Consider the following 25,087-nt stretch of genomic DNA (forward strand, 5'->3'; position numbering starts at 1 on the left):
TAAATGGTCTGCTCCCAACAACATATCTATCATACACTTTGATGGAGTATAAATCCCACAATGCATCATTTTTCCTGGCTGGTGTCTTTCCGGTAAGACAGAGTTAAACTTCACAGAAGATACTGGTTGCAATGTCTGCTATATGAGAACCTCCAATAAAAACATTTGAATATAAATCTTTTCTACCATCTTCTAGTTTTTTTCCGGAATAGTGCATTTACAGAAGTCACACATTTTACACTTCGGCGGAAATCATAGATTCGGTGTGCCCATGGATATTGGAGTCCCCAAGCAAAGATGGTTGTTTTGAGTCTATTTTGTAGGGTTTTTGAGATTTGTTGCCAAAAACAGTGATACCCATTCCGCCAGGGTGATTTGCAATTGACATGTGTGGTAGCAAAGGAACGTTTGCTTCCTGGTTGGATCCCGATGAGGGCAAGCTGGCCACATGGCCAGTGCTGGTTGAGCCACTGGCGCTGCTTGGGGACCGACTCTTTGGAGGAGGGCAGTGCTGAATCACCCTGGGAGGCCCTGCAGGCTGGTAGTGGGCAGCTGGAAAGGCTGCATATCCAGGAGGTATTGGATATCCATTAATGGGGATGAAGCGCTGGTTCTGAGGTATCGCTGGGCCAATGAAACCAGCGATTTGACCCTGTGGTGTAATCCCCTGGCTCGGGAACATGTAATTGGGAAATCTAGGATTGCTGAGGTTACTCACAGGGCTGGCACTGAGGGAGGTGGTCTGTGTGGTGGCATTTCCACCTGAGGGAGTGGTAGAGCTGGTGTGACTTGAGAGGCCCTCCCAAGATCGAAGCCGGACGTGGATGTCTTTAAAGCGTGGTCTCCGGGAGGGAATCTCATTCCAGCATTCGGTCATGAGGCTGTACATTCGCGGCGGGCAGTCTTCAGAACACGGTAAGAGCTGTCGCTTCCGCACCATTTCAATCACTTCCTGATTACTAAACCCATAATATGGCTGGAGTCCAAAGCTGAAGATCTCCCACAACACAACCCCAAAAGACCAGATGTCGGAATCTGAGGAGAATTTGCCGTACATGATGGCCTCAGGGGGCATCCAGCGGATGGGCAGTGAGGACTTGCTTTGCACCCTATAGTAATCGGCAGAGTAAATTTCTCTGGAAAGCCCAAGGTCTGAAATCTTGACATGCAGTTGTTCTCCAATTAAAATGTTGCGAGCTGCAAGGTCCTTGTGCACAAAGAAGTGACTGGAGAGGTACTCCATGCCAGCAGCGATCTGAATTGCGATGTGTAAGAAATCTCCATGGTCCAGGCTGGATTTGACTGTCCCGTCTTCATCACTGCTACAGCCGACATCCGAATGTGGGGATCGCATGATGAGGAACTCATGGAGATCTCCCTGGTTCATATACTCAAAGAGCATACACACAGGTTGTTCCTGGGTGACAGCTCCAAGGAGGCATACAATATTGGGGTGATGTAGTTCAGCCATGAGAGAGGCTTCCTGTTGAAATTCTGTCCACTGCTGGGGGTTGTTATAGTCTTTCAAGGTTTTGATAGCCACCAGCTGCGCATGGTCCATACCTGGGAGGTAGAGATGGCCCTTATAGATTTTTCCAAAGGTACATTCACCCAGTTCTTCCATGAAACGCACAGCAGAAAGAGGTAGCTCCTTAGCCTTGCTCTGTAAGAAAGGGAAAGTGAGGGTTAAAACCCTTCTTAAAGCAAGACGTATTGATACTGAAAGGGGAGGGGCACACATCAGAGATGAACAGATGGGGTACTTGGTACAGTGCTCGCCGTTTTCTGCAGAACAAGGCTTGTTTACCTAGTCCTGTCCATCATAGGGCTGAAGCCACTCAAGTCTCTCCCTGGAGGAGACTGAGCTGAAGAACTGTTGAAGAAGCTGGGTATGGAGAAAAAAACCAAAAAATCCCCAAACAAACAAGTAAACAGAAAAGGGAGGGGAGGGGACGTAAGCCAGGCATGGCGGCATTTACCTGCAGTGCTAGCATTTAGAAAGCAGAGGTAGAACTTTCAAGAGCTGATGGGAGCCTGGGCCAAATCCCAGTCTCAACAAAAGGTGGGAATGTCATTCAAGGGTTAAGAGTGTCTTCATTTGCAAGCCCCTAAGTTTAATTCCTGGGGTTGGGGGAGCATGTGGGGATGTGGGTGAACTGCTAAAGACAATATTCTAACGTTGTGGAAAGGAACAGAGTTTTCTATGTGCAGATGTGAGGTGGCTGCTTGTGTCATGCATGACCTTTGTATAAAAGAGAGGAAACAGAAAGAACCTGTCTGTATTTCTTTGCATATGCAGAAGAAAATTTAGGAAGGTGTTCAAAGGAGACTCAGAAGAAGGCTGCCAGCGAGGATCTAAACAGGAATTTCAAAGACAGGGATGCAGGTAGAGGGTTTTCATCTCATACTCTTTTATGCTTTAAAATTTTAGGACTAGATTAACTAACCATTAATTACCAGGGTAATTCAATTTAAGATCTTGGGTCAATCTTCCCCTCAGACTCATCAGGAATTTCTTTTCTGCCGTCATAGGTCCACCTACTATTCTGTTTCCATAATCTAGGTCAGTATTCTCAACGATCTAGATGCTACCACCCTTTAATGACAGTTCCTCATGTAATGGTGACCCTCAACCATAAGATTGTTTTTGCTACTTCATAACTACAATTATGTTACTGTTAATGAATCTTAATTAAATATTTGTGTTTTCTGATGGTCTTAGATGACCCCTATGAATGAGTCTTTTTACAGCCTAAGGGGTGGCAGCCCACAGATTGAGAACCATCGATAGAACAGGTAGACAGTCATTCATTTTGTGACTGAGTGGTGTCTCAGGTCCTAAGACCATCAGAAATACATGTTTCCCATGGTCTCCACACAGGTTGAGAAACACTGGTCTACATTGTTTCTTTCTGCCTTTTTCGTTCAGTTGATCAAATCTAGGGTCTCACCCATGTTAAACACTAACACTGAACTCCATCTGCCTCTGGGGTGGGATTTGGTGGGAACCAATGGACTTCCTATGGAAAGAAGGTGAGGCCATGGAGAAATGTAAGCATTTAAACTGACTCTCTTTGTCATAGCATGGGATGAAATGACTTTTTTCTGGTGAGAGTAACCCAAGTGGAATCCTTCCCGCATGACACCGAAGGAGGATTCTGATGACAGCTGGTGGTAATAAAACACCCCAAGGGATCCAACCAATGTCCCTTCAACAGCATCATGTGTGTTAATAGTTTCAGACCTCAACTGGGATTTCCAGGTTTTGATGAGAGAGAAGTAAGGGACTGAGGACTCAGCACTAACATTTTTCTTGAGAAAATGAGATTTAGGACATAAATTAATGGACTATCAGACCCAGAATGCCCTCTTCTACACAACTTTCAAGCTAACCCATGGCGTAAAACGTATAATTCAGTGAGTTTTGAACTCAAGCAGAAGCCCAGACTTTTGGAGTTTGCATATTGGGTCTGCTGTTTTCTACTAATACTAGTTACTTCCTAGACAGCACTTAACCAGTATTAACTGACTTAACACAGGCATGCATGGTTAGGTTGTTTGTGGTAGCTGATAACATTGAGTTTTTTTTCTTTTAACTTCTCTCCAGCCACCCAGAAGAAGATTACAATTTGTGAATGATTTAGATCCACACATAGCCTTAATTAGTTCTACAAAGACCTTATAATCCCCTTTATTTTTTGAAATGTGTTTTAGGTATTTCTTGTTAGACTTTCTCAGTTCTGGTATAGTCATTGAGCTTCTTTATAAAAGTGTTTTTCAAAAGTGATATAGAATTAATTTGCATCTCGAAGGCATCAGAGATGCTGAGTAGCCTGAAGACTGCTCCTCTTTCTGGGATGTGTGGGTGGAGGCAGAGATCAGGTCGGGTAGACAGAAGAGCAAGTCAAATGTCTGGGAAACGGATGAAAAGGGGTGACTAGGAGGACTATGGCAATGGCCTGGCCTATCACCCTCCCTACCCTTGACTACCCAGTCTTTGGAGCTGCCCTCCCCCTCTCCTGAGTTAAGCAAATTCCTTCTCTCCCATTCACCTTTGCAAGAACTTGGTCTATTTACAGGCAAAGGGCAGAAGAAGAAATAGATAATGCTCCGGACAGCCATTCTGACTGAAGCTTTGGCCAGCAAGGCCAGCAGAGCAGTGGCCCAAGAGGCTGAGCAGGTTTTTGAGACTTGTTGGCCATGTACTCTAGGGTGCTGTGAACAGCTCTTTCTATTCAGACATACACACAGATACATTTTGACCCAGTTGTATCTTGTCATATCTCATCAGCACAGGTAAAATAGGCAGGCATGCATTTAAGTATATCTTCTCTAATTTACCTAAGGAAGGGTTTAGTAGCATCACCCTAAACCAGCGTCTGGGGGTTTGCTCTCGGAGGGAGAAGGGGAACAACTAAACTGGCCGAGTTCAGAGACACTACTTTTGAACACCTGTGCGGCAGCTAACCTAGAAAAGGGCCAGAAACACCAACCTGAAGCTTGGTTTCAGGGGAGCCATGTACACAGTGATTTGCATTTTAAAAAAATGCTCAAATTACTTGGTACAAATGAATCTTAACTACGGCCCCATTTTCAAATTTTACATAAATCCTAAACTAGTTAAAAAATCATAAAACCCCTTAAAAGAAGCCGTCAGTAGACTACTTGGAGATGGCAGGAAATTAGCTGTATTGTTAAGGAACAGATGGTTTACATTATATAAACCCTTTAGGCTAAACTTGTTTAGGTCTGGCATATTGTAAATTATATTTTAGTAATGAAAGTGAAATGACCTCGGCTTGACCCCAAGTGGGGCTTGTCTGTTTGAACCAATGCAGTGGAAAACTATGAAAGAAAATGAAGTCATAAAGTTTTGGCAGTTCAATTTTGGCTCATTTCAAGTTAAGGGGTTATAAATCTGTTTAGTTTTTGTTTGACAAGTATTTGTCATACAGGGATGTACAAAATGTAAAGAAGTGTAAAATACACACGAGGCACGGTGCCAAAGTAAACGAAGTACAAAGGCACCCTGGAAAGAACAGGGTCCTGGGCTCCTATCTCTCCATCACTCCCTCCATTAGTTAAATGACAGGATGGGCTGCGTTTATTATATGCTGTAAGGCAATTAAGTACCTCAAAACCGAAACAGGCTTTCAGTTTAAATGTTAACATTTTTACTTTTCAAAGTAAACACACATCTGCCTCAGTTCAGCTTTAAAAATTATATAATTTTTGATGGAGGGGGAGGGGAAAAGTTGATGCAGAAGTTGATACACTGGCCAGGGTCTGATAGGGCTTCTCTCCTAGTCATTTATCAAGGGCCACCGGACTGGTGTGGAAATGGGCTCTCTGCAGACAAGAATGAGATGAGCACTGAAGTCTCATATAAATCTGGTCTAGGTCTGGCTAAGACACAGGTCCTGAAGCCAGGATGATAATGGTTGACTGAGGGGTGAGCAGTAAGCCGGGGTGCCCCTTTCCCTGTCTCTTAATGTGTGATATGGAACTGGTTAGCCACGGGCAGAGTTTTAAAACCATTTTTCATATAGAGATGGGCACAAATGGGTCTCAAGAGTCATCTCAGTGACTATACCTTTCTATCTTAGTCCCCTCAGGCGAGAATCTGTCTGAAATGGTGCTTCAGGCAGGGCAGGTGACGCTAGCTTGCATTTTCTTCCTCCTTTTGCACAGGAGACTAGATTACCCTAGAAAGTGAGGTAAGATTCTCTGTGGTCCCCCCCATCTACAGGATGAAGCACTGTAAGACTTTCCCCTTCTCTGCGCTGGACAGAGCTACAGTGTAGCACGGGAGTAGAAGGCAGCGTGGAGCAGGAAGGGGACTCAAAGAGTGGGCACCAGTGAAGTTCATATCCACACGTTTCCCCGAAGCCTCTCTGCAGCTTTGGCCTTCCCTGTCACTCAAGGCAAAGCCCCTTCTCATGCTTTGATGACCAGGCCAACTGCAACTCCACGGTCTTCTGTTTTGTTTTAGAAACAGACTGTACCTAAACACATGCACTTGCAAAGGCAGAGAAGGTTTCCCCTGTTTCCCCACCATGGCTTGCCCATCTTAGAAGTGGTGAGACGGTCTCTGGCTTTACCAAAAGGAGAGCTGTAGTTTTGGTAGTGGGTATGTGGGATGTAGAAAGAGGGCATTGCCCTATTTGGAAGCACAGTTTTCTCTGAGATCTCCCTGCCTTGGGGACAGAATCCTTTCCGACCTTCAGGTACCAACCAGCACTTCTCCACTGAGCAGGCGTCAGATCTGCCTAGACAATGCATGTGTTAGAGCAATTCTGACCCAAGGAAGGTGTATAAAAAGATGCTTTGGAAAGCAAATCCTATGTTAACATATATACTAATACTCTTGACTAGCTACAGTTTACATACTGACTTGTGTGTGAGAGGAAGCATAGCCCTACATTGATGTCATGATTTCAGGCTATAGAAGCCAAATAATGGCTGATTATATATATATATATATATATATATATATATATATATATATATATATATATATATATATATATATATATTATATAAACTTTATATAAAACTATATATATTATAGACTTCAGAAGTCCTTTGCCAATTACTCCACTGTGCTTCCTTGTTTCTCTGTCATAAGTGCTTTTTCCAAAACTGGATTCAGTTCTTATCACAGTCCTTTAAGGTTCATCCTGTGATTTTTTCATTTCATGAAGGAAGACAGTAAGACTTTCAGCAGTTAGCACAACCATGATGGAGCCAAAATTCAAGTCCAGGAAAGTCTGATCCCAAAGTTTGAGCACTTTTCTGGAAAGGGGCTGTGGAGATTTTTCCTTGATCCCTGAAAGGGTCTCCATCTTTAAACCATGGTAGGCAAATGGAATGTCCAAAGCAGAGAATGCTCTGGTCTCTGAGCTTGACCTTATACACTGGTGTTCTGTTGGTTACTAGGTAAGTGAACAGAACCTAGGGATAGCACTTTTGACTGACTGAGCACAAGATCCTGGGAGAACATTTAAGTGGGAGGAACTTACCTTCAGAGCCTCCCTTCTTTTTCCGCATGTTTTCTTGGGTCTTGGGTAGACAATGTTAGGTTTGTGAACAATTGGCTACACTCATAAATCAGATATGACTACATTCTAAATTCGCAGATGCCGGCCTCTGGGAAAACTATGGATAGTTTCAAAGACTACAGATGAAAGAGAAGGCTTCTGGCTTATGCAATTAGAGTCTAGTGGGAGGTTGCACCCAGACTTTGCTACATTTGATCTGTATCTCTCTGAAAGGGGCTTGACTTCCGCATAGTTTTTTTTCTCAGTAGTATAACTGTCCAATCATGTAAGTATTTGGTAATGACCAGTATTGGTTCTGGGAGAGTTTCTTTATAATGCCCATGGTAAAATTTCTTTTCTACTCAGAAATACAACAAACAGATATCTATATTTTCTTTTTTAAAAAATAGGGATGTGTGTATGTGTGTGCATGTGTATGTATGTGTGTGCATGTGTATGTATGTGTATGCATATGTATGTATGTGTATGCATGTGTGCATATGAATGCAGGTACTTGTGTTCAGAAGAGAATGTCTAATCCTTAGAACTGAAGTCACAGGAAGCTATGAACTACATGTCAAGAACAGTACATGGTCCTAACTACCACACTATCTCTGTAGCCCCTGCTTTTGATCTCCAGTCACTAATTTAATTAGTGATCTCCAGTTTCTACTTTTGATACCAGATTGATCACTCCATGATCCTATGGGCTCATGTGTTTCAACAAACAAGAAAATTAAGGCAGTGAATTAAAAGAGGTTGTGTGGACCCTGGACACACATAAACCTGGGTTAGAGGTTTGGCTTTTCCTGCTGGCTGTGGGACTGTGGGAAAATACTAATCTCAGGCTTCATCAGTTTTTCACCTAAACTAAGATTCAAATAAGAGTTTCTTCCTGAGGAAGTTATGCAAAGTCTGTGGAGATACCACAGCCACCCTTCAGTGAGGAAATACACCAGTCAGTTTTTTCATGATCCCTGTTGATGGGGCTTGTTTCTCTGAAGCAGTTTCTGACAGGCATCTCCAGCTGAAATGAAGGGGTGAGTGCCCTAATGCATTCTGGGATCGAGGCAGGAATTTATACCACCTGGATGGACAGCAGCAAAACCACAGCTATCCAGAGAGTAAGGTCTATGTCTTAACTCTGATTCTCTTGCCTCTGTTTTTTCCCCGTTGTGCTGGGGGCCCACTGGGTATTTTTGTTTTCCTCTAAATCCACACTGCCCTAGTCAAAGCAGTTGGCTTCAGAAAAGTTTGTAGTTATCACCAGAACCAAAAATAATAGGAATTTCTAACTATTTTTACCTTCGAGGTACCAGACACACTACCTCAAAGTGTCAGAAACATTAAGTACTATTTTTATCTTTCCTTCACAGGTGAGAAAATAAAGGCCCAAAGAAGTGTTGAGAAGTGATTTGTTTAAGATCTCATGCCAGCAGATAATGGAGCCAAGATCTGTAATCAATCTCTTTACCTCTTAAATCCTAGCTCTTTGAAGGCTATCACTCTACCTCCTAGCAGATCACTGGGGTCATGTGTGCGTGTGTGTGCGCGCACATGCGCAAACACTCAGCTAGAATAGGCACAAATGATGGGGATTCTGGGGTGCCAGTTGAGATTGGTTCTCCCGAGTTGGTGTGTTGTATTACCCAGGGGCAGCTACAGACCCACCAGAGATCAGAATGAGACAGAGAAAATAGAAAAGAGATGTTTCCCCCAGAGAAGTGAAAAAGCAACAGAAAGGGAAATGAGAGGAAGGAAACAAGAAAAAGGCAAGGGGAAAGAATCTTAAGGCACGATTAAGAGTGTCAGATGCGTCTGTGACAGAAGAGGACATGGATGGACCTATGCATTAAGTGACACCATCAGTGGGACCCAGAAGCCATCTCAAGAGGATGGTGAGATAGAAAGATTTGGGAGACTGAGTGGAGAAGGCTCTTTTCTTAAAAAACAAAATTGTATGTAGATGTTTAGCCAGCAAGTATGTCTGTACACAATGTGCATACCTGGTGACCATGGAAACCAGAAAAAGGCATCAGATGCCTTGGAAATGGAGTTATCAGTGGTTATGAGATGCCATGTGGTTGCTGGGAATTGAAGCTAGTTCCTCTGGAAGAGCAGCCAATGCTCTTAAGTGCTGAACCATCTCTCTGGTAAACTGGGGGCTATCAAGAGCCCCCCTTCAGCATCCCACCCTACCTCTCTGGAGCCCAGGCAGGCCCACCTCACAGCTAGTCTGTGTACTGAGGCTGCTTACTGTCTTCTGGGACAGGGGATTGGTTCTAATCTCCAGGAGAAGTCTTTCCTTAATCCAAACACTGAGGGGAATGTCAGCATTCTTTCTACTAGTGAGAAAAGATGGAAGCAGATACTTTCCACCCTAAACGGCACATTCAGGTGGATAAATAAGGATCTTGGGGGAGGGGTCTCTGGCTTTTTAATAGGACAAGGAAAATTTTGAAGAAGGCCAAGCATCAACTGACTCCTCAATTCCTGGCTCCAAACGTTCTCTCTGGCTCTGCTAGTGTGCTTGGCCTCATGGCTTTCCCCATCTTATGTGTGCTCCTTTCTCTTAGATTTCAAATGCACATGCAATATTTATGTGGCAGTGACTTTCAAAGAAGTCTTAGAGATTGACTGTTTACATTTAGGAATTTTCTCGAAAGGTTAGAAAACCCTTTGTGTGTCTTTTACGAAAGGCACTTGGCAAGAACCAAAACAAACAACTTCAAAACCCAGAACCAAATCTCTTAGGGCAGTATGGGGGAGAAAGATGGCGTTAGTTCTGTTGCTTCTTTTCCCTCCCCCAACACGGTCAAGTCCTTGCCCCAGCCTTACTTCCTGGCCTGGTCCAGAGGAGCTTGTGAGCCATTTTGGGGGCTAAGTTCCAAATCCTGCATTGAAGACATCCCCACACTGGGGAAACTTTGCAAGGAACACATCAAAAATTAGTCAGATGAAATGAAAACGATGTCTGCCCCATGGAGTCTCCAGCGATATGCCTTACATCTGTCTCTTCGATCAAGGAGGGCGGGAAGAATTGTTACTCTGGCCATACTCTACATGTTCCTCCTTCCGCTGGGCTACATCACTTTTAACTCTGGTCTCTTCAAGCTTTCTGAGAAGCCAGGGGTGCCTCTGGCTACCCAGCATAGACCGGCCAAGTATATCTATGCCTTCCCACTTTTGTGTATGAATTGCTTTGCAAAAACTTTGAGTTGGCAAGACCAAGTGGTTAGAGTTGGAAAACCTTCTATTCACATTTCATACTCACAGATTATTGAGCCCTTGATATTGATTGTGATGTTTGATCATTTTTTTTGTGTGTGGGAGGGTTTAGGTTTCAATATTTATACAGCAGCATAATAGTATCTACGTTATACAATACCTATAAAGATCAAATGTCATGGAAATAAAAGCTCCTAGTGATAACTATCAGTCACCTCCCTCCACAGACAGCTGAAAGGAACCCCCCACAACAATGTCAACAATCATGCATCTTCCTAGCCAGCTCCTGAAGGACCCAGTGAAAATATGACACATCATCACGAGCTGCCCAGAGGTTACACATTGTCACATGTCCTCTTGCTCATGTGCCACAACCCAATTAAAAAGCCCCATTTCCCTTCCCCCACTCATTCTCCCCTGACTGCTCCCAACCCCCAGGCAGCCTCTTCCTCTTCCCCTTTAATAAATCTCCTACATGAGACCTGTTGCATGGTGTGATTTTGTTGAGATTCACCACCTACTTCCATCAGTCAGTGTATATGTTTTGGTAATTTGTATCAATCAGTATCCACGAACATTCTCTGTTTATGCCACAGAGGACCCTGAATTCTTTATTTGAAAAACTGTTAATTCAGAGATTCCTGCTTTTAGAGACTTTGTGTGATAAGCAAGCTTCCGGCAAGAATGGAATTAAGGTAATGAGCAAGGCTAATCTACAAAATGGATATGTTTATTTTCAGAATAGAAGTCACTTTCCCATGGATTCCAGCACAGTAGTCAGGGCTGTGTCCCCAGAACAGTGACTACTGCACACTGTGCCCATTGCAGCCAACTGAGTGACCCAGAAGTGACAGGAAAGAAACTCTCAGGACAATGGCTGTTGCACAGGTACCTTCATATATATAAAAGTACTTGCGAAGCCCACAGTTCCCCTGAGAATGTGCACAAATACCAGCCCCTTCTCTTTCCTTCACTCTTATATTAGTATTAAGTAAAATGGGGGATGGCATAACATTAAATAAATAAATAATGCATGCAAACTAGCTGGTCAGAATCCAGGATTTCAAAAGCATCAAACCTTGATTCCCACTACCTTGGGTCTATATAACATGAGCTGACCTCTAAGATATTAAATTTATTTTTTCTTTTTAAAGTCAGTGGTAGTCTAGCTGAGACTCCTACCTTCGAAGGATACAAAGACTGAAGTGGCCACAACCTCCTGTAGCCAAGTAGGGCTTCCAGAGAAGGGAGGGGACATCAACCCACTCATAAAATCTTTAACTTGAAATTTGTCCTGCCTTCAAGATGGGCAGAAATAAAGATAGAGCAGAGAAAGAAGGAATGGCCAACCAATCACTGCCCCAACCTGAGACCCATCCCATGTGGGAGAGCCAATCCCTGACACTATTAATGGTGCTCTGCTATGCTTGCAGACAGGAACCTAGCATGACCGTCTCCTGAGAGGCCTCATCCAGCAGTGGGTGGAAAAACAGATGTAGAGACCCAACAGCCAAATGTCAGGCAGAGCTCAGGGACTCCTGTGGAAAAGTTGGGGATAGAATTGAACAAACTGGAGGGGTCAAGGGGACCACAAGAAAACCTACAGAATCTACTAGCCTGGGTCCATGAGGAATCACAGAGACTGAACCACCAACCAAAGAACATGCAGGGGCCACCTACACATTCATAGCTTGGTCTTCATGTGTGTCACCTAACAATTGAAACAAAGGCTGTCTCTGACTCTGTTACCTGCCATTGGACCCCCTCCCCCTAATAGGACTGCCTGTTTGAGCATCAGTGGGAGAGGGTGTGCCTGGTCCCGCTGCCAATGGATGTCCCAGAGCAGGGTGGTACCTAAAGGGAGGCTTCCTCTTCTCCTTAGAGAGATTAACCTGGGGAGAGATTTGTAAGGGAGGAACTGGGAGGAAAAGAGGGAGGGGGCTGCCACCAGGATGGAGAAGTAAATAACTAAATAAATTAATGAAAACAGTAACAAAATATTTTAAATAACGGGAGAAAAGAACTAAGAAAATGAGTGGTAGAAATTTACATGTAACTAGTGAGTAGTGGTTTGGCTTAAGCAACAATGTTCAAAAGTAAAATTTTCACATTTAAAGAACCTGAAAACCAACAAATATGACTTTGTAACTACAAATGTATTTTGGAGACTTAAAAATAAATAATATGAAATGTGATTGCCTCCATAATTCTATTATATTTAATAAGCAAGAAAACAAGTTAGTTTGAGTATGAAGACATTGGTTTTCCTAAAAGTTTATCATCAAGGTCAAAAGAATAATGTCCCTAACACAGAGAGGACCCAGATAGTTGCTGCATGCATAGTCCTCTGAAGTTGGAACAAGATGAAAAGCTAAGTACTTGGAAGCAAGAACTCTAAACTGTTGAAATGAGTCTCTGCAGAAAGGCCTGGGACCGAGGCGCTGGCCTTCCAGAGTGGGAGAGCTTTTGGACCTCAGTGCAGGGTCTGGAATACCAGCTGCATTCAGAGCAAAGCCTGGGATGCTCACCAGGACCTCAAGCAACCCACATGTTGGAAAAGCTACAAGAAGTGAGGGAGTAATCTAGCAGAGATGGGGAAGGCTCAGGTGGACTATTACAGAACAACTTCCAAGAGGACCAGGAGGAAAACATTTCTCTTAAAAGATGCCTTAAGCAAAGGGAAATGGATTTTAATTAGGCATTAAAAAGATTTCTTTAAAAAAATCATAGTAAAAGTACATGACATATAATTTGCCATCTTAATCATTCAAAATAATATAGTATAGTATAACAGATTTCTGTGTTTATTCCAAGTGCCATAACACAGGCAAGTTTGTAAACAATCTCTCCTTTCACTTTGGTTAAAGGAGCATGGAATTCCCTTCTTTGAATTTGAAAACTAGCTCACACTCTGAGCCCCCGGGGCCTGGCAGAGCCCTTCTGGCCAGTTGGCTCTACTGTGGGGCTGTGGTCTGGCCTCACTCCTGAGATGCTCCTGGCAGAGGCAGAGTTACAGGGCTATTTGCTGAGGTTGCTGAGCTCTGCCTGCTCCTCTCCCCGACGCATGCCACCCATCTTACCTTGGGCTTGTATGCGTTCAGCATGGACATCTCTACATTTTGTCCTCTGACGGGTTTTGGCTGCCTCTGGACTGGTGGTGATGAAGACTTCTGGTTGTTTCGGCACACACAGATGAAAAAGAAGAGGAAGGCAATGGCCAGGGGAATGGCCACACTTGGCACCAGAATGTACAAGATTTCCATTTTATTCTTCTCTTTGGAATCTTTGGAATCTGGGTGCAGGGGAAAAGTCAAGTGTTATACTGGTTAAAACAAAAAAGTATAATATTACATCGCAAAGTTTAAATGATTTATTTTATACACACAAATTTACAGTGAGAGAAAAAGAATCTAATACTTATTATGATTTGTTTCTATCAAACCCTCAACATAGTTTACTGAAGTTTAAAAGTTTAAAGTTCAAAAAGTTTGAAAACCGCAGAGGGACGTTGTGAAGGCTCTGGATGTGTGAGAGGACCTCTGATATTGTTCCTCTCTAACAGCCGACCTGCATTTCTCTCACACCTTAAAGTTAAATGACACGCGAACTTACTGTGTGTATACTACGTATATGAAGCCTTATTGCAGACCACAGGACTCTTCTCCATTGGCTGACAGCCCAGATCAAACACCAGAGCGATGCTCCGGAGTTTCGAGGTGCCCCTGCCTTGGGTATTAGGGATATGCAGGCCCACGCTGAAGTTTCCAGGATCAATGGGACTGGAGAATCTTGGAAGAATGTGAGGCCTGTATGGAGTGGTTCAGTGTCTGGCAAGCTATGCAACTGAAGCTAATCACTGAGCAATCTGGGTCTCACTTTCTCTCATCTAGAAAGGAAGTGAGTGTTCTGAAGGGTGTCTGCCAGTCTCTCCAACACAGAAGTGCTGTATAACTTGACACTTTTTGAAACCCCAGAAATTGTCTTGAATGGTTTCATATGAATCCAGTAACTGCAAGTGCTAACACTCTGAAGTATAGTTTTGAAATCTTATACATCCATTTTATTATTGCTTGGCAAAGAATTTAACATATATAGAAGGATATGAGGTATGCCTTTCCTTTTATTAATTTGAGCCTGACCCGTGAAGCCAAAAGCTTTGGACATATGTCATCATTAATGAATTATTTGTCTGGTAAAATAAACACATGAATTATGGGATGGTAATTAGAGGGGTGATGATGACATACCCTAACCACCAAGATCAGCTGTCTTTCTTTAGCCAAACCCAAAGTGTGAACATTCTGACTGACACAAAATTCAGAGAAGCTTATTTACTCTACGGAAGAATCAACATGCTTCCACTGAGCTTTCCTTCCACCACTTCAACAAATGTTAGCCACTGCGCACCAAGAGCTCGTCTTGAAACTGGGAGTGTAGAATGAGTTACTACTGCCTTCCTTCTGTGTTTAAGAATCTCACAGTCTTATAAGGAAATGCGATGATGTTATCAGAATACGTTGTTGTAAATGCAGATGCAGAAGCATAAATAAAGTGACAAAGGGACCTCAATAGGGTCCCTTTAAACCAAGAGGTCTCTAGTCACACGTAAGTGGAAATTGTCTTTACTTTTCCACTTTTTTTGAGACCCGTTTGGTGAGATACCATAATACTGAGCCTTCCTCTCAAAAACACTTAGCACGAAACCGCAGGAAGGAGCGCCTTAAAGTAGATTTTGAGAACATTCACTTTGTAGCAACACTCCTGAAGGCTTGGGAAGGATATATATTTGGTTATCACACACAATAAAAATAGCATTTTTACTATTTTTTTTTCTACTGGCACAAGGCATTCTCCCTATCATTATTACTATGAACTGGGAACTTTTCAAAATGAACTCATTTTATGGTGACAACCAACTCCATAAGAAAAGCAACATGCATACCCCTATTTTTATAATGAAGAATCCAAAGGTCAGAATCGCTAAGCTACTTGCTAGCCTGAGGACACGCAGCTAGCAGGTCAGAGGCTGGGTGCTTCCCAGTAACTTTTGCTTAGTGCCCTCAGATCTAGCATGAGCTTGTGCTACCAATGGTTGGGTGCTTGATTGTAGGCACCTATGTTCTCATGGTGGGAGTCATGAGGGAAGCCTGCAGGGTAGGGAGTGTGGCATCAAAGCTCTAAGCTCCCCCACTCTCCACTATGATGTATAAATAGCAAACCTGGGAACTGCTGGGGCTCATGCTAACACTATAATTTTCTCTAATGGTGATTGTGTTTGTATGTCTGGGGAGAGGTGAATGGAGAAACACACACCACAGGGTCTAATGTGAGTGTGTGTATACACACACCTTGCACACACAGGTTAGAGGTAATTTGACAGAGTAAAGGAAGCATATATTTTAAAGTCAGATACTTCTGAATACTGTCCTTGTCATCGAGGTCAAGTTGAGTCATCTTAGCCATATATGTACAGGTCGTGATACACAAAAACAAAAACAGAACTACAGACTTTATAGGTTGCTGTAAACACAGTCATATGGAAAGTACCTGTTCCCTTAGAGACCAGGGGATTGTGGGATAAACATTTGGAGCTGGAAAGTCCAAGTAACCTTAAGCATGAATCACCCTCTCTGATCTCCTCCTCTTCCTGTATTAAACAGGTATAATAATAGCCAGTCTTCCAATCTTATTTGGTTCATGTGAGACTCAAATGGGATCAGGTTCAGGAAAGAACCCTAGATAATTGAAAATTGCTATTAGTCTCCTGGATGCTATATTATTAACATTATAGAATTTCCCTGCATAAGCGGGTGATCCCTGCTCTTATTCTTGGATCTTCTGTGAAATCGTTTTGAGCGGAATGATTACAAAAGAAACGAGACCAATTTACTACTAATGTAATGCTAGTTATGTCTCCAGCCCAGAGTTTTAGCAACAAGAGAAAGCAGAGTCTCACCTGTCTGCCAACAAAGGAATCTATTCTACATTCATTCTCTATCAGATTAGGCACGGAAGGAAGGCCTTTTATTGTAAATGGGCGGTCTGGGAAAATGCTCTTGTGGGTCTGCTGGAGAATAAACTTCAAGAGGCTAAATCCTTTTAACACAGCCAGACTTAGCTCCTCTGCTTACACAGAGGATTCATGGAGCACAGCATGCAGTCTTCTTGCCAAGTGCAACAGCCCCAAGGGACAATAGGTGGTCGGGCTGGGAGAGATGGAAGCCAGGCTCAGAGCACCCTAAGACTTCAAAGCCATCCCTCCCTATCACCACTGTGTGCTCTTGGCTAGAAGAGGATCCAAACAACAACAAGCCACAGAACAGCCATCAGTCTTTGTGAAAAAATTATAAAACTAACTACTACTTGGCATTACATTTTTTTAAAAAAGTCTTATAGTGTGTGTGTGTGTGTGTGTGTGTGTGTGTGTGTGTGTGTAATGTATTTGTGCCACAGTCAGAGAATGGAGGAAATTGGTCCTTCCTTATACCATGTGGGTCCTGGGACTCAAACCCAGGCCTTCAGGATTGCTGGCAAGTGCCCAAACCCATTCTTATCTCTCCGGGCCCCAGTGGCCATTGCAGGTTAAGTACTTCCACTCCTCATCTGAATCTGGCATTGAGACCTCAAAGCCAAGAAAGGATAAATGATACAGAAAAGCTAGACAGGATCAGAGTCCTCTGCCACCAACACTGCCATGCTTCCTAAATTAAGGCACACACAGTTACCCACAGTACAGATGGGGATGATGTCATCATTTGGATCCCAAGATTCCCTATCAGTGAGAATTCCCGTCTAGGAATTCACACTAGGCACAGACACACGGCACACTGGAACAAAAGCCATGTTCTTACTATTCACGTGAAAAGGTATCAGGCACCTCAGAAGCACTGAAGAGAAACTGGCTAGAAATTAGAATGGTGAAGATTTTTAAAACTTTAGGATAACTTTAAAAATTACACACACTTTTTACGTCATGTTGAGTACTTGAGATTTTTGGAACCAGCAATGTAGTCAACATCTCATGCTTAATTTTCTTTAAAAAAATCTTAGTATCATACACCTGACATTCCCATTTTACTTTTACAATGCTATTCAATACTTTGATCAGTAACTAAATATAGTGGAGAAAATACCCCTCCTCCCTTTCAACCCAAGTGCTTAAAGCGAGGTAAACATGATTTCTTATTTAAGAGGGACTTTTGTAAAGTGAAATTATCATCTGAAATGTAACCCTTGAATTAAAACAAAATGTGCTGATTTTAAACAGCAAAGGTAGGAAGAAATTATAAAGAATCTTAGAATTCAAAGGAAATGAAATAAGTCTTAATGAGTCATCTGCAAAAGTGGTGAAAACCATAGGAAAGAGGTGTCACTGTCATGTATTTGAAAACTGGGTCTGCGGCATGCAGACAGCTGCGCTGCAGATACTTTAACGTAGGTCTAGGAGCCAAGTTAGAAGGAACCACATTTGGGTCTTCAGTTGGCAGGCAGGCATGCCCAGCACTGATGCCCTGACTGGAGGCTAGAAACACCCAGAACATATTGTCAGAAGGGCCCTGTGCTCACACATGGAATTGTTCCTGGGAGTGAGAAAACTGTTCCTTCTTCTGCAGTCAGTGTCTTAGCAGCCCATTTGTGAGCAGTTGGGAAAAATCTCAGCTGGCATCTGTATAGGTTTCCTAAAGCTAAACTCAGGGCTCCATTCTCTTCTTCTATAAAAAGAAAAACAAACAAACACACACAAAAGAAAGAAAACCAAAGGGCAATCTTTCTTAATAAGAAAAGGATTTCCAAATGTAAAAACACATAGATTGAAACTGACCATGTTTAAGCATCTATCTTAAGGAAGATAAGTGTATTATCAGGCAAATGGCATCAAAAACATTTTCATTTTGCAAAACTGTGAGCATCATGTTGGCAATCACCTTTCTACTTTCCATTGTGATGAATTTGACTGTTTTCCATTCTCACATAGATGGGATCATATAGCACGTGCTCTGTGGCTCTTTTGTCTTTGCATAACACCCTCATAGTTCCTCATGCTGTACCATACAATAGAATTCTTTTTAAAATGGAACAATATTCTATGGTGCACATGTACCCTGGTCCCTTAGTCTGTCTTAGGGTTTCAGTTGCTGAGATAAAACAGAAGAACCACAAGCAACTTGGGGAGGAAAGGGCTTAATTCAACTTACAGCCTGTAGATCATCATTCAGTGAAGTCAGGGCAGGAGCTGATACAGACTCTTGCTCACGATTTGCTCAGCCTGCTTTCTTGTAGCACCTAGGGCCACTAGCCTATATATGGCATCACCCACAATGGGCTGTGCCCGCTCACACCAGTCATCCACTGTCAACCAAGAAAACACACTATAGGCCAATCTGGTGGTGATATTTTCTCAGCTGAGGTTTCCCTCTTTCAAATGACTCTAACTTGTGTCAAGTTGAGAGAAGACTAGCTAAACACCATTCATTCATGAATATTTAGCTTGTTGTAATGAACATGGGGTTTAAATACCTCTTTGAGATTCTGTCTTCAGTTCTTTTAAATAAATACCTAAAACTCAGACTGGTGGATTATATGTGATTATATATATCTGGTTTTACTTTTCAAAGCAACCTCTGTATTTTTTTCTACACGGCAGCTCTGCATTTTGCATTTCTGCCAGTACTGTCTGGCAATTCTAATTTTCCCATTTTCCACTCACACTTGTGGATTTGAGGAGAAGTGAGAAAGAGTGATCATTTTAATAGGCATGAGGTTGTGACCCCATGGCATTTTGATCTGCATTCTCTAATGAGAAGGGACCCTGAGCATCTTGTCATATTTGTGTTAGCCATTTGTAGATCTTCGGAGAAATATATGTTTGAGTCCTTTGCTCACTGTCTTCCTGGGTTTTGGGTGGAAACACTGACTATAGTTTAAAGGTTAAATCTCGTTCACTTTTGATATACTTATTAGAGAGTAGTAAATGTAGTGCAATCAAACTCTGGCAACATATTTTACCTAGAATGGCTGAGGAGGGAAGAGCAGCCCTGGGTGGATTTGTAATTTGCCATATGCCTTACCTAATACTCTTAAACAGCAAATTAAGGTGAACTTACAGAGGGCTACACTTTAGGGGAACTGCCTATTCACTTTATCAGTGATGATTTCCTTATCCCTCTTGAAGGGGGCTGAGTCTAGGGACGAAAATCATGCCCTCACATCATCAGTTGAAATTTATGAATAAATACTAGAATTTGCATTTTGGCTGAAGAAAAACCTTGCTCATACAGTTTATGATTCACAAACCCCAAACAGTGATATAACTCATTCCCTTCCCCTTACAGAACGTTAATACCATCCGTTGGTAAGGACGGTAACTCTACCTTCAGGGAATGATTCCCGCTCCTAGACTCCACAGGCACAAGGACTCACACACTACATATACATGCACAGGTTTCCCCATAACTTAAAAAGAAAGCTAGCACTCAGTTTTGCAGCACACATAATAAAACTGGAATGATACAGGGAAGAACAGCATGACCTCTGTGTAAAGATGCCATGCAAATGTGCAAAGCATTAAATATTTAAAACCACCACCACTTAACAACAACAACCTAACCTTAGACTAAGCCACCACTATCACTACCAACAGAAAACCCCACATTATCTTATGGCTGATGTATAACATAGCTGAGCAGTTGTTTTTGGGCCACTGATGTTTGTTTCTTTGTTGAAAATATAGAGATTAGAAACGAAAGTCCACTTCAGAAATCTACAGCACTAAAATCGCTCTTAGAGTACGCCACAGACTACAAAGGTTTGTCTCCACCCCTTGCCACCATCCAGACTGCTGTAATGTTCAATTTTGGTTTAAAGAAATAGCTGAGTGACAAATTGCCTCGCAACAGGTCTTCTATGAAATACAGGAGAAGGCCGCTGACAGAGTGAGTTAGAAACTGCACTGTTCGCAATCTGGAAAACATCTGCCCTGCCTAGAGTGGGAAACTACCCCACTGTCAAAAATGGCCTGTGACAAAGTAGAACCCAAGGGGGGAGTTTGTGAAGTTGATGGGACAGATCAAGGCTATTCAAGTACAGAACACAATATCTTGCCCTTTAGCAGATTGTTGCAAGCCAAGCGACTAAAAGGAAAGACAAACGCAATGGGCCAGGTACAGCCACTTCAAATGCAGCCACTTGGCACGGACGAAAGCTGAACTGCTTGGTGGAAACAAGACCTTTATATAAGGAGAAACAGATAACTCATAGAAGGTTTGATGCAGTCAAAGAGAGGGTAGGGTGTGAACATGTAACAAACGCTAAAACAGACAGAGCTCTGCCTCCCCATACAAGGTTCCCCCAAAAGGCAAGCTTCTACCCACAGCCATTAGAGGGCTCAACCAGTGGATAATGGAGAAAGAAGCAAGGGAATACACAGAGCCTTCTGAAGGGCACTCTAGGAGTAACCCTCACTACTCCAGAGTGGAGCAGAAAAGCTGCTCAGCAACTCAGTGAAGTGTGAAGCTGTGCCCAGGTGCGAGTTCTAAAGAATATGGACACAATGTTTCCCTTTTCAGTTTAGTTTCTGATTAATATCTACCTCATGGGAGGCTCATGGGAAGGTGGCCAGGGGATAGAGGCGAGGCACAAGCAGTAAAACTCTGCAGAAAGGATCTGAAAACTGGACGAATCAGGAGACTAGAAATGGGACACAGTGGGGAAAGAGCAAATGTCAAGTCATTACACTTTACAACTATAGGCTCCTTCTCACACCCCTGGAGTTGTGAATAAAGAAATCAATGGACAGTATCCCAAAGGCACAGGGATCAGGAAGGTGAAAGAGCAAAGGAAAATGGTAAGAGAATGACCATTATTCCAAAAGAAACCTGGGTTTGCTCTTGGAACAGGTGTGGTATGGTGGGCAGAGGGCCGGAGGAGTCCAGTGCTCTGTCTAACCTTAGGAAAACAAATATTTCCTTAGCCTTTCCATCATTAAAATGTTCCCTTACCTTGCTGTTACTGAGAGAATGAAATTAACCAACACAGCATACCTTACTGAATACCAATCAAGTCTGAGACCAGATTCTGGTGTAAGAATCTGGCAAGGTATTCACAGGTAGCAAACATCATGATACCAAGCACAGAGCATTAGTTCACAAAGCCTGAAGACAGCAGACGCAGCGACAGGACCCAGCTACTGGGGGCTAATGTGAGTCTACCCTTCTGATTTGATTTTCTAGATTGTATGTTTCCTTGGGGTGTGATCTATCTAACTCGTTCACAGCCGGAAGTGCCGAAACTCAGCACAGACTGACGTCAGTGAGTGACAGGAGCATGGATGACAAGTAGGAAGAACAAGAGTGGGTCTTGCTCAAACTATCATTCATCCTCCCCACAGAAAAGGCTTCCTATAAATATTCTCTGTGTATTCTAATGCTGGGAAAATGCATCCACTCCTGCACAGGCAAATCCCTGCATTCTAATAGCTGTGTCAGGCTGAGCTTATTTTATATTCTATTCTAGAGTGAAAATGTCCAAGTAAATCAACCCTCAACAAAGTTTGAGTGTTTATATTTCAGAAAGTGCAACAAATGCCTGTGTTTTCTGCTTAAACTTGTGCTATTTCTTTTAGACTCAGTTGAAATTAAAACAAAAATTTTCAGTTGGAAATTGAGAAGTCCCATGATAATTTTGAAATCTCCTTACCGTTGACCAAACTAGAGGATGCAAGAACATTCCCTTGAAATTCTATCCTACTTGAGACATAGAAGGAAAACATCTCATTTCCAATCTGGCCCCCACACCGTAGAGCTCATTGAAAGATAAAGAACTATTGCAGTTTTCTTACACTTATATGTGTGTGTGCATGTGTGGGCACATGTGTATGTAAATGTACATACCATGGCATGTATGTGGAGGTCAGAGCATAACTTGCAGGAGTCCTTCCACTATGTGGGTCCCAGGAATGGAACCTGGAAGCAAAATCCTTTACCTCTGAGATACCTTGTCTGTCCATCAGCCATTATCTGTCTCCACATATGCTCACATACATGAGCACATACATACATACAGTCATAGAACTTAGAAGACTGACTGTAAGTGAGACATGGTTCTACTTTTTAGCTATGTGACCTTGGACAAAGTGTTTAACATCTTGGAATATCTCTGTGTGTGTGTGTGTGTGTGTGTGTGTGTGTGTATTTTTAAAAAAATGTCCTTACTCACAGGCTATAGAATTACTTATTCTTGAGGTAATGCATATAAACTCTTCTTTTAACTTTTGGCTAATTCTAAGGACAATAAATGGCTAATGTATTACTACTTAATATTGTCATTCTATAGTCTATAATTATATAGTATAGAGAAAAAGGTTCTTTCTCTGGCACTAGTATTTTTGACACCATTCTTTATGTGGCTGATCTGGGTATCTTAGGGCATTTAATATCATACCTAATATATGCCAGTACCATCCTCTACTCCCATGACCATAGTGACAACCAAAATTTCTGCAGACATTGCCAAGTATTCTCTAGGTGGCAAAATTGCCCCTGGTTGCGAAAAGCTGACATAGAACAGAGCAATATTTGTAGATGAGGGAGACTTGGCTTCTGCTCTGAGCCTTGGTTTTTCTCAAACAGTCAATTAGTACTGGAGGGTTGTTGGTAACCCATCCCACCAGCATTGCTTGACAAACATGTCTGAGGCCCTGATGTGATGCTGAGCACAAGGAAAGGCAGGGAGACAGAGTGGGAGGGAATAGTGTTGCAGAATTCTCATTTATCTTTTATGGGCTTTTTTATTGTTGTTGTTGTTGCAAGGATGCAAAAAAAAAAGTTTGCAGTTCTCTCTGGCTATTACAAAAGTAGGGTTCTCTTGTAATCACTTTGTTAGGGAGGGCCTGCTCAAGGCCTTATGAGAAACCTCAAAGTTTGCTGGCTTTCTTTTGACTTCCACGCTAGGGAGCTACTGCATCTTAGCATTTTACTGGTCACATGACAAAGATTTTCTGTTCCTTTAATGGGTGCCTATGTGACTTAGAAGAGTTCAAGAAGTATCATATTCTTTCAAAATAGAAAAAAAAAAAACTTTAAAAAAATCCTAAGTGGCAGAAATTGTCTCATCTCTACATTTAATGTTCACCCAAATTTATAGTTCTTAGACATGAATTAACCAGTCCCATGAATTATGACTAGGCTGTCTGCAAATTGACATTAAGAAAGGAATACACTATGCCCTTCCAGCATCACTGACTAATACCACATAATGGTGAGTTTTCACCACGGTGTTCTTCCTCAGCAAAGTCGAGAACCTACACTATAGAGTCCAGAGATTGGGCCTACTGTGGTTCTTGCTTGTTTTTAAATTTGATTTGTCATAAGACACTGCCAGAGGAGTGTCTATCAGAGGAACCCAACCTTGAGTTTGGTCAGAGCTGCAAGCCAGCGATGAGGGTTTCAGGTCCACCCCATCAGTGTCTGGCTGCATGTCATAGGCAAGTCCTTTGACCTTTCTGAACCTCAGCAGCACATACCAAAACCATGTTCTCCAGTGAAGATGAAGTCCTTAAACACCAAGCATCCTAAAGGCACATAGTAGGTGCTCTACAGATATAAGCAACCTAACATATACTAACAGCACTTGAGTCCTTAGATAAGATTATAAACAAATCTTCCAATCTGGGGGAAACTGACCTTCTGATCAGCCTCAGTTGGAAACTAGAAACCAGACATCAGTTAGAAAAAGTCACGGTTGGTTGCGCAGGTTTGGAAAGCGCCAGCACTTAGCAGATGAGGTAGGGGAGTTTTTGAGTTCAAAGGCAGCCTGAACTACATGACAAGACCTTGTCTCAGAAACAGAGGATAATTCACCTAAAGGGTGAGGCACTATTTATACAGAGGGAACAAATAATGTATTTTCTATTGGTAGCATTTGGTTCAGGTCCCACCAAAGTTCCTTTTCTGTGATTTTCGTCCTCTATGCAAAAAGCTAACTTAGCTCTGGTGTCCCCTTGAGTTTCCTCTTGTCCTCCACATCTGACCAACCAGTGACCCTGTTATCACCAGTTTCCAAGATACACCTTCAACCCGTCCACAGGCCACCTCCTCCACCTCTCTCCTGTGAGGGCTGTCAGCCTTCTGCTCAGAGCAGGTCCAGTCTTGCCCGTGCAGCACATCATGCTATCAACGCACGGGGCCTCTATTTCACCAGCGCTCTGGGACCTCATCTATTCCTCCTCGCTCTGGACTCCTCTCCTCATTCCTTCAGGACGGGCTCGGCGTCTCCCAGGGCCCTGCCTGTCCTCGATCCCTGACAAGCATGTAGTGGGTTTACAACGGATGCCTCTGAGGAATGGCTCACAGTATCACCCATTCAGACACCCGGCTCCTTGGGACTGTTATCTGTTTTCTGTGACTACCCATTTAGTTCAGTCCTGCTCTGAAGCTGTGGCTCTGGCTTTCTCAGCAGTGACATCCCAGCTCCCTAACTGTGCTGGGAAGCCTAATCCACCTGTGCATGGACCACAAAGTTGAATTAGCTCCAAAACAGCTCCGAGCTCTAGGGTTTTCTCATCAACATTTCTACCCTCTCTTAAGCTTTATAATCACCCAGGAGATGTGAACAAACTGGCAGCAGCTCCGTTATTTCAGGGAGGCAGGGCACTGTTCTCACTGCTTTCAATAGGCTTGTGTGCCAAGACAGCTTCTGTCTAGGGACTTCCTAGTGAAAAGGCTCTTTCTACAGGAATGACTGGTTCTCTGACCCCGTGCCTCTGCACGCCACAGAGCACCACCGTGCAATGACTGCAGGTGCTCCTTGACAGTGGCACTAGT

The 25,087-nt window shown here is 42.9% G+C and overlaps 1 protein-coding gene across 1 annotated transcript in view; it reads right to left on the minus strand.

The window, feature by feature from the left end:
* Positions 1-235: 235 nt before the first annotated feature.
* ROR1 (receptor tyrosine kinase like orphan receptor 1) overlaps positions 236-25,087 on the minus strand; it is a gene marked incomplete at both ends in the record, with an annotated part of 349,065 nt that continues 324,213 nt past the window's right edge. Inside the window, 2 exons of the mRNA XM_080921318.1 lie at positions 236-1,663; positions 13,349-13,560. Of these exons, the coding sequence (XP_080777444.1) occupies positions 236-1,663; positions 13,349-13,560 (1,640 nt within the window). The remainder of the gene's footprint in view (positions 1,664-13,348; positions 13,561-25,087) is intronic.

This window comes from Micromys minutus (genome assembly GCF_963924665.1).
Source record: "Micromys minutus genome assembly, chromosome: 9".
NCBI lineage: Eukaryota > Metazoa > Chordata > Mammalia > Rodentia > Muridae > Micromys > Micromys minutus.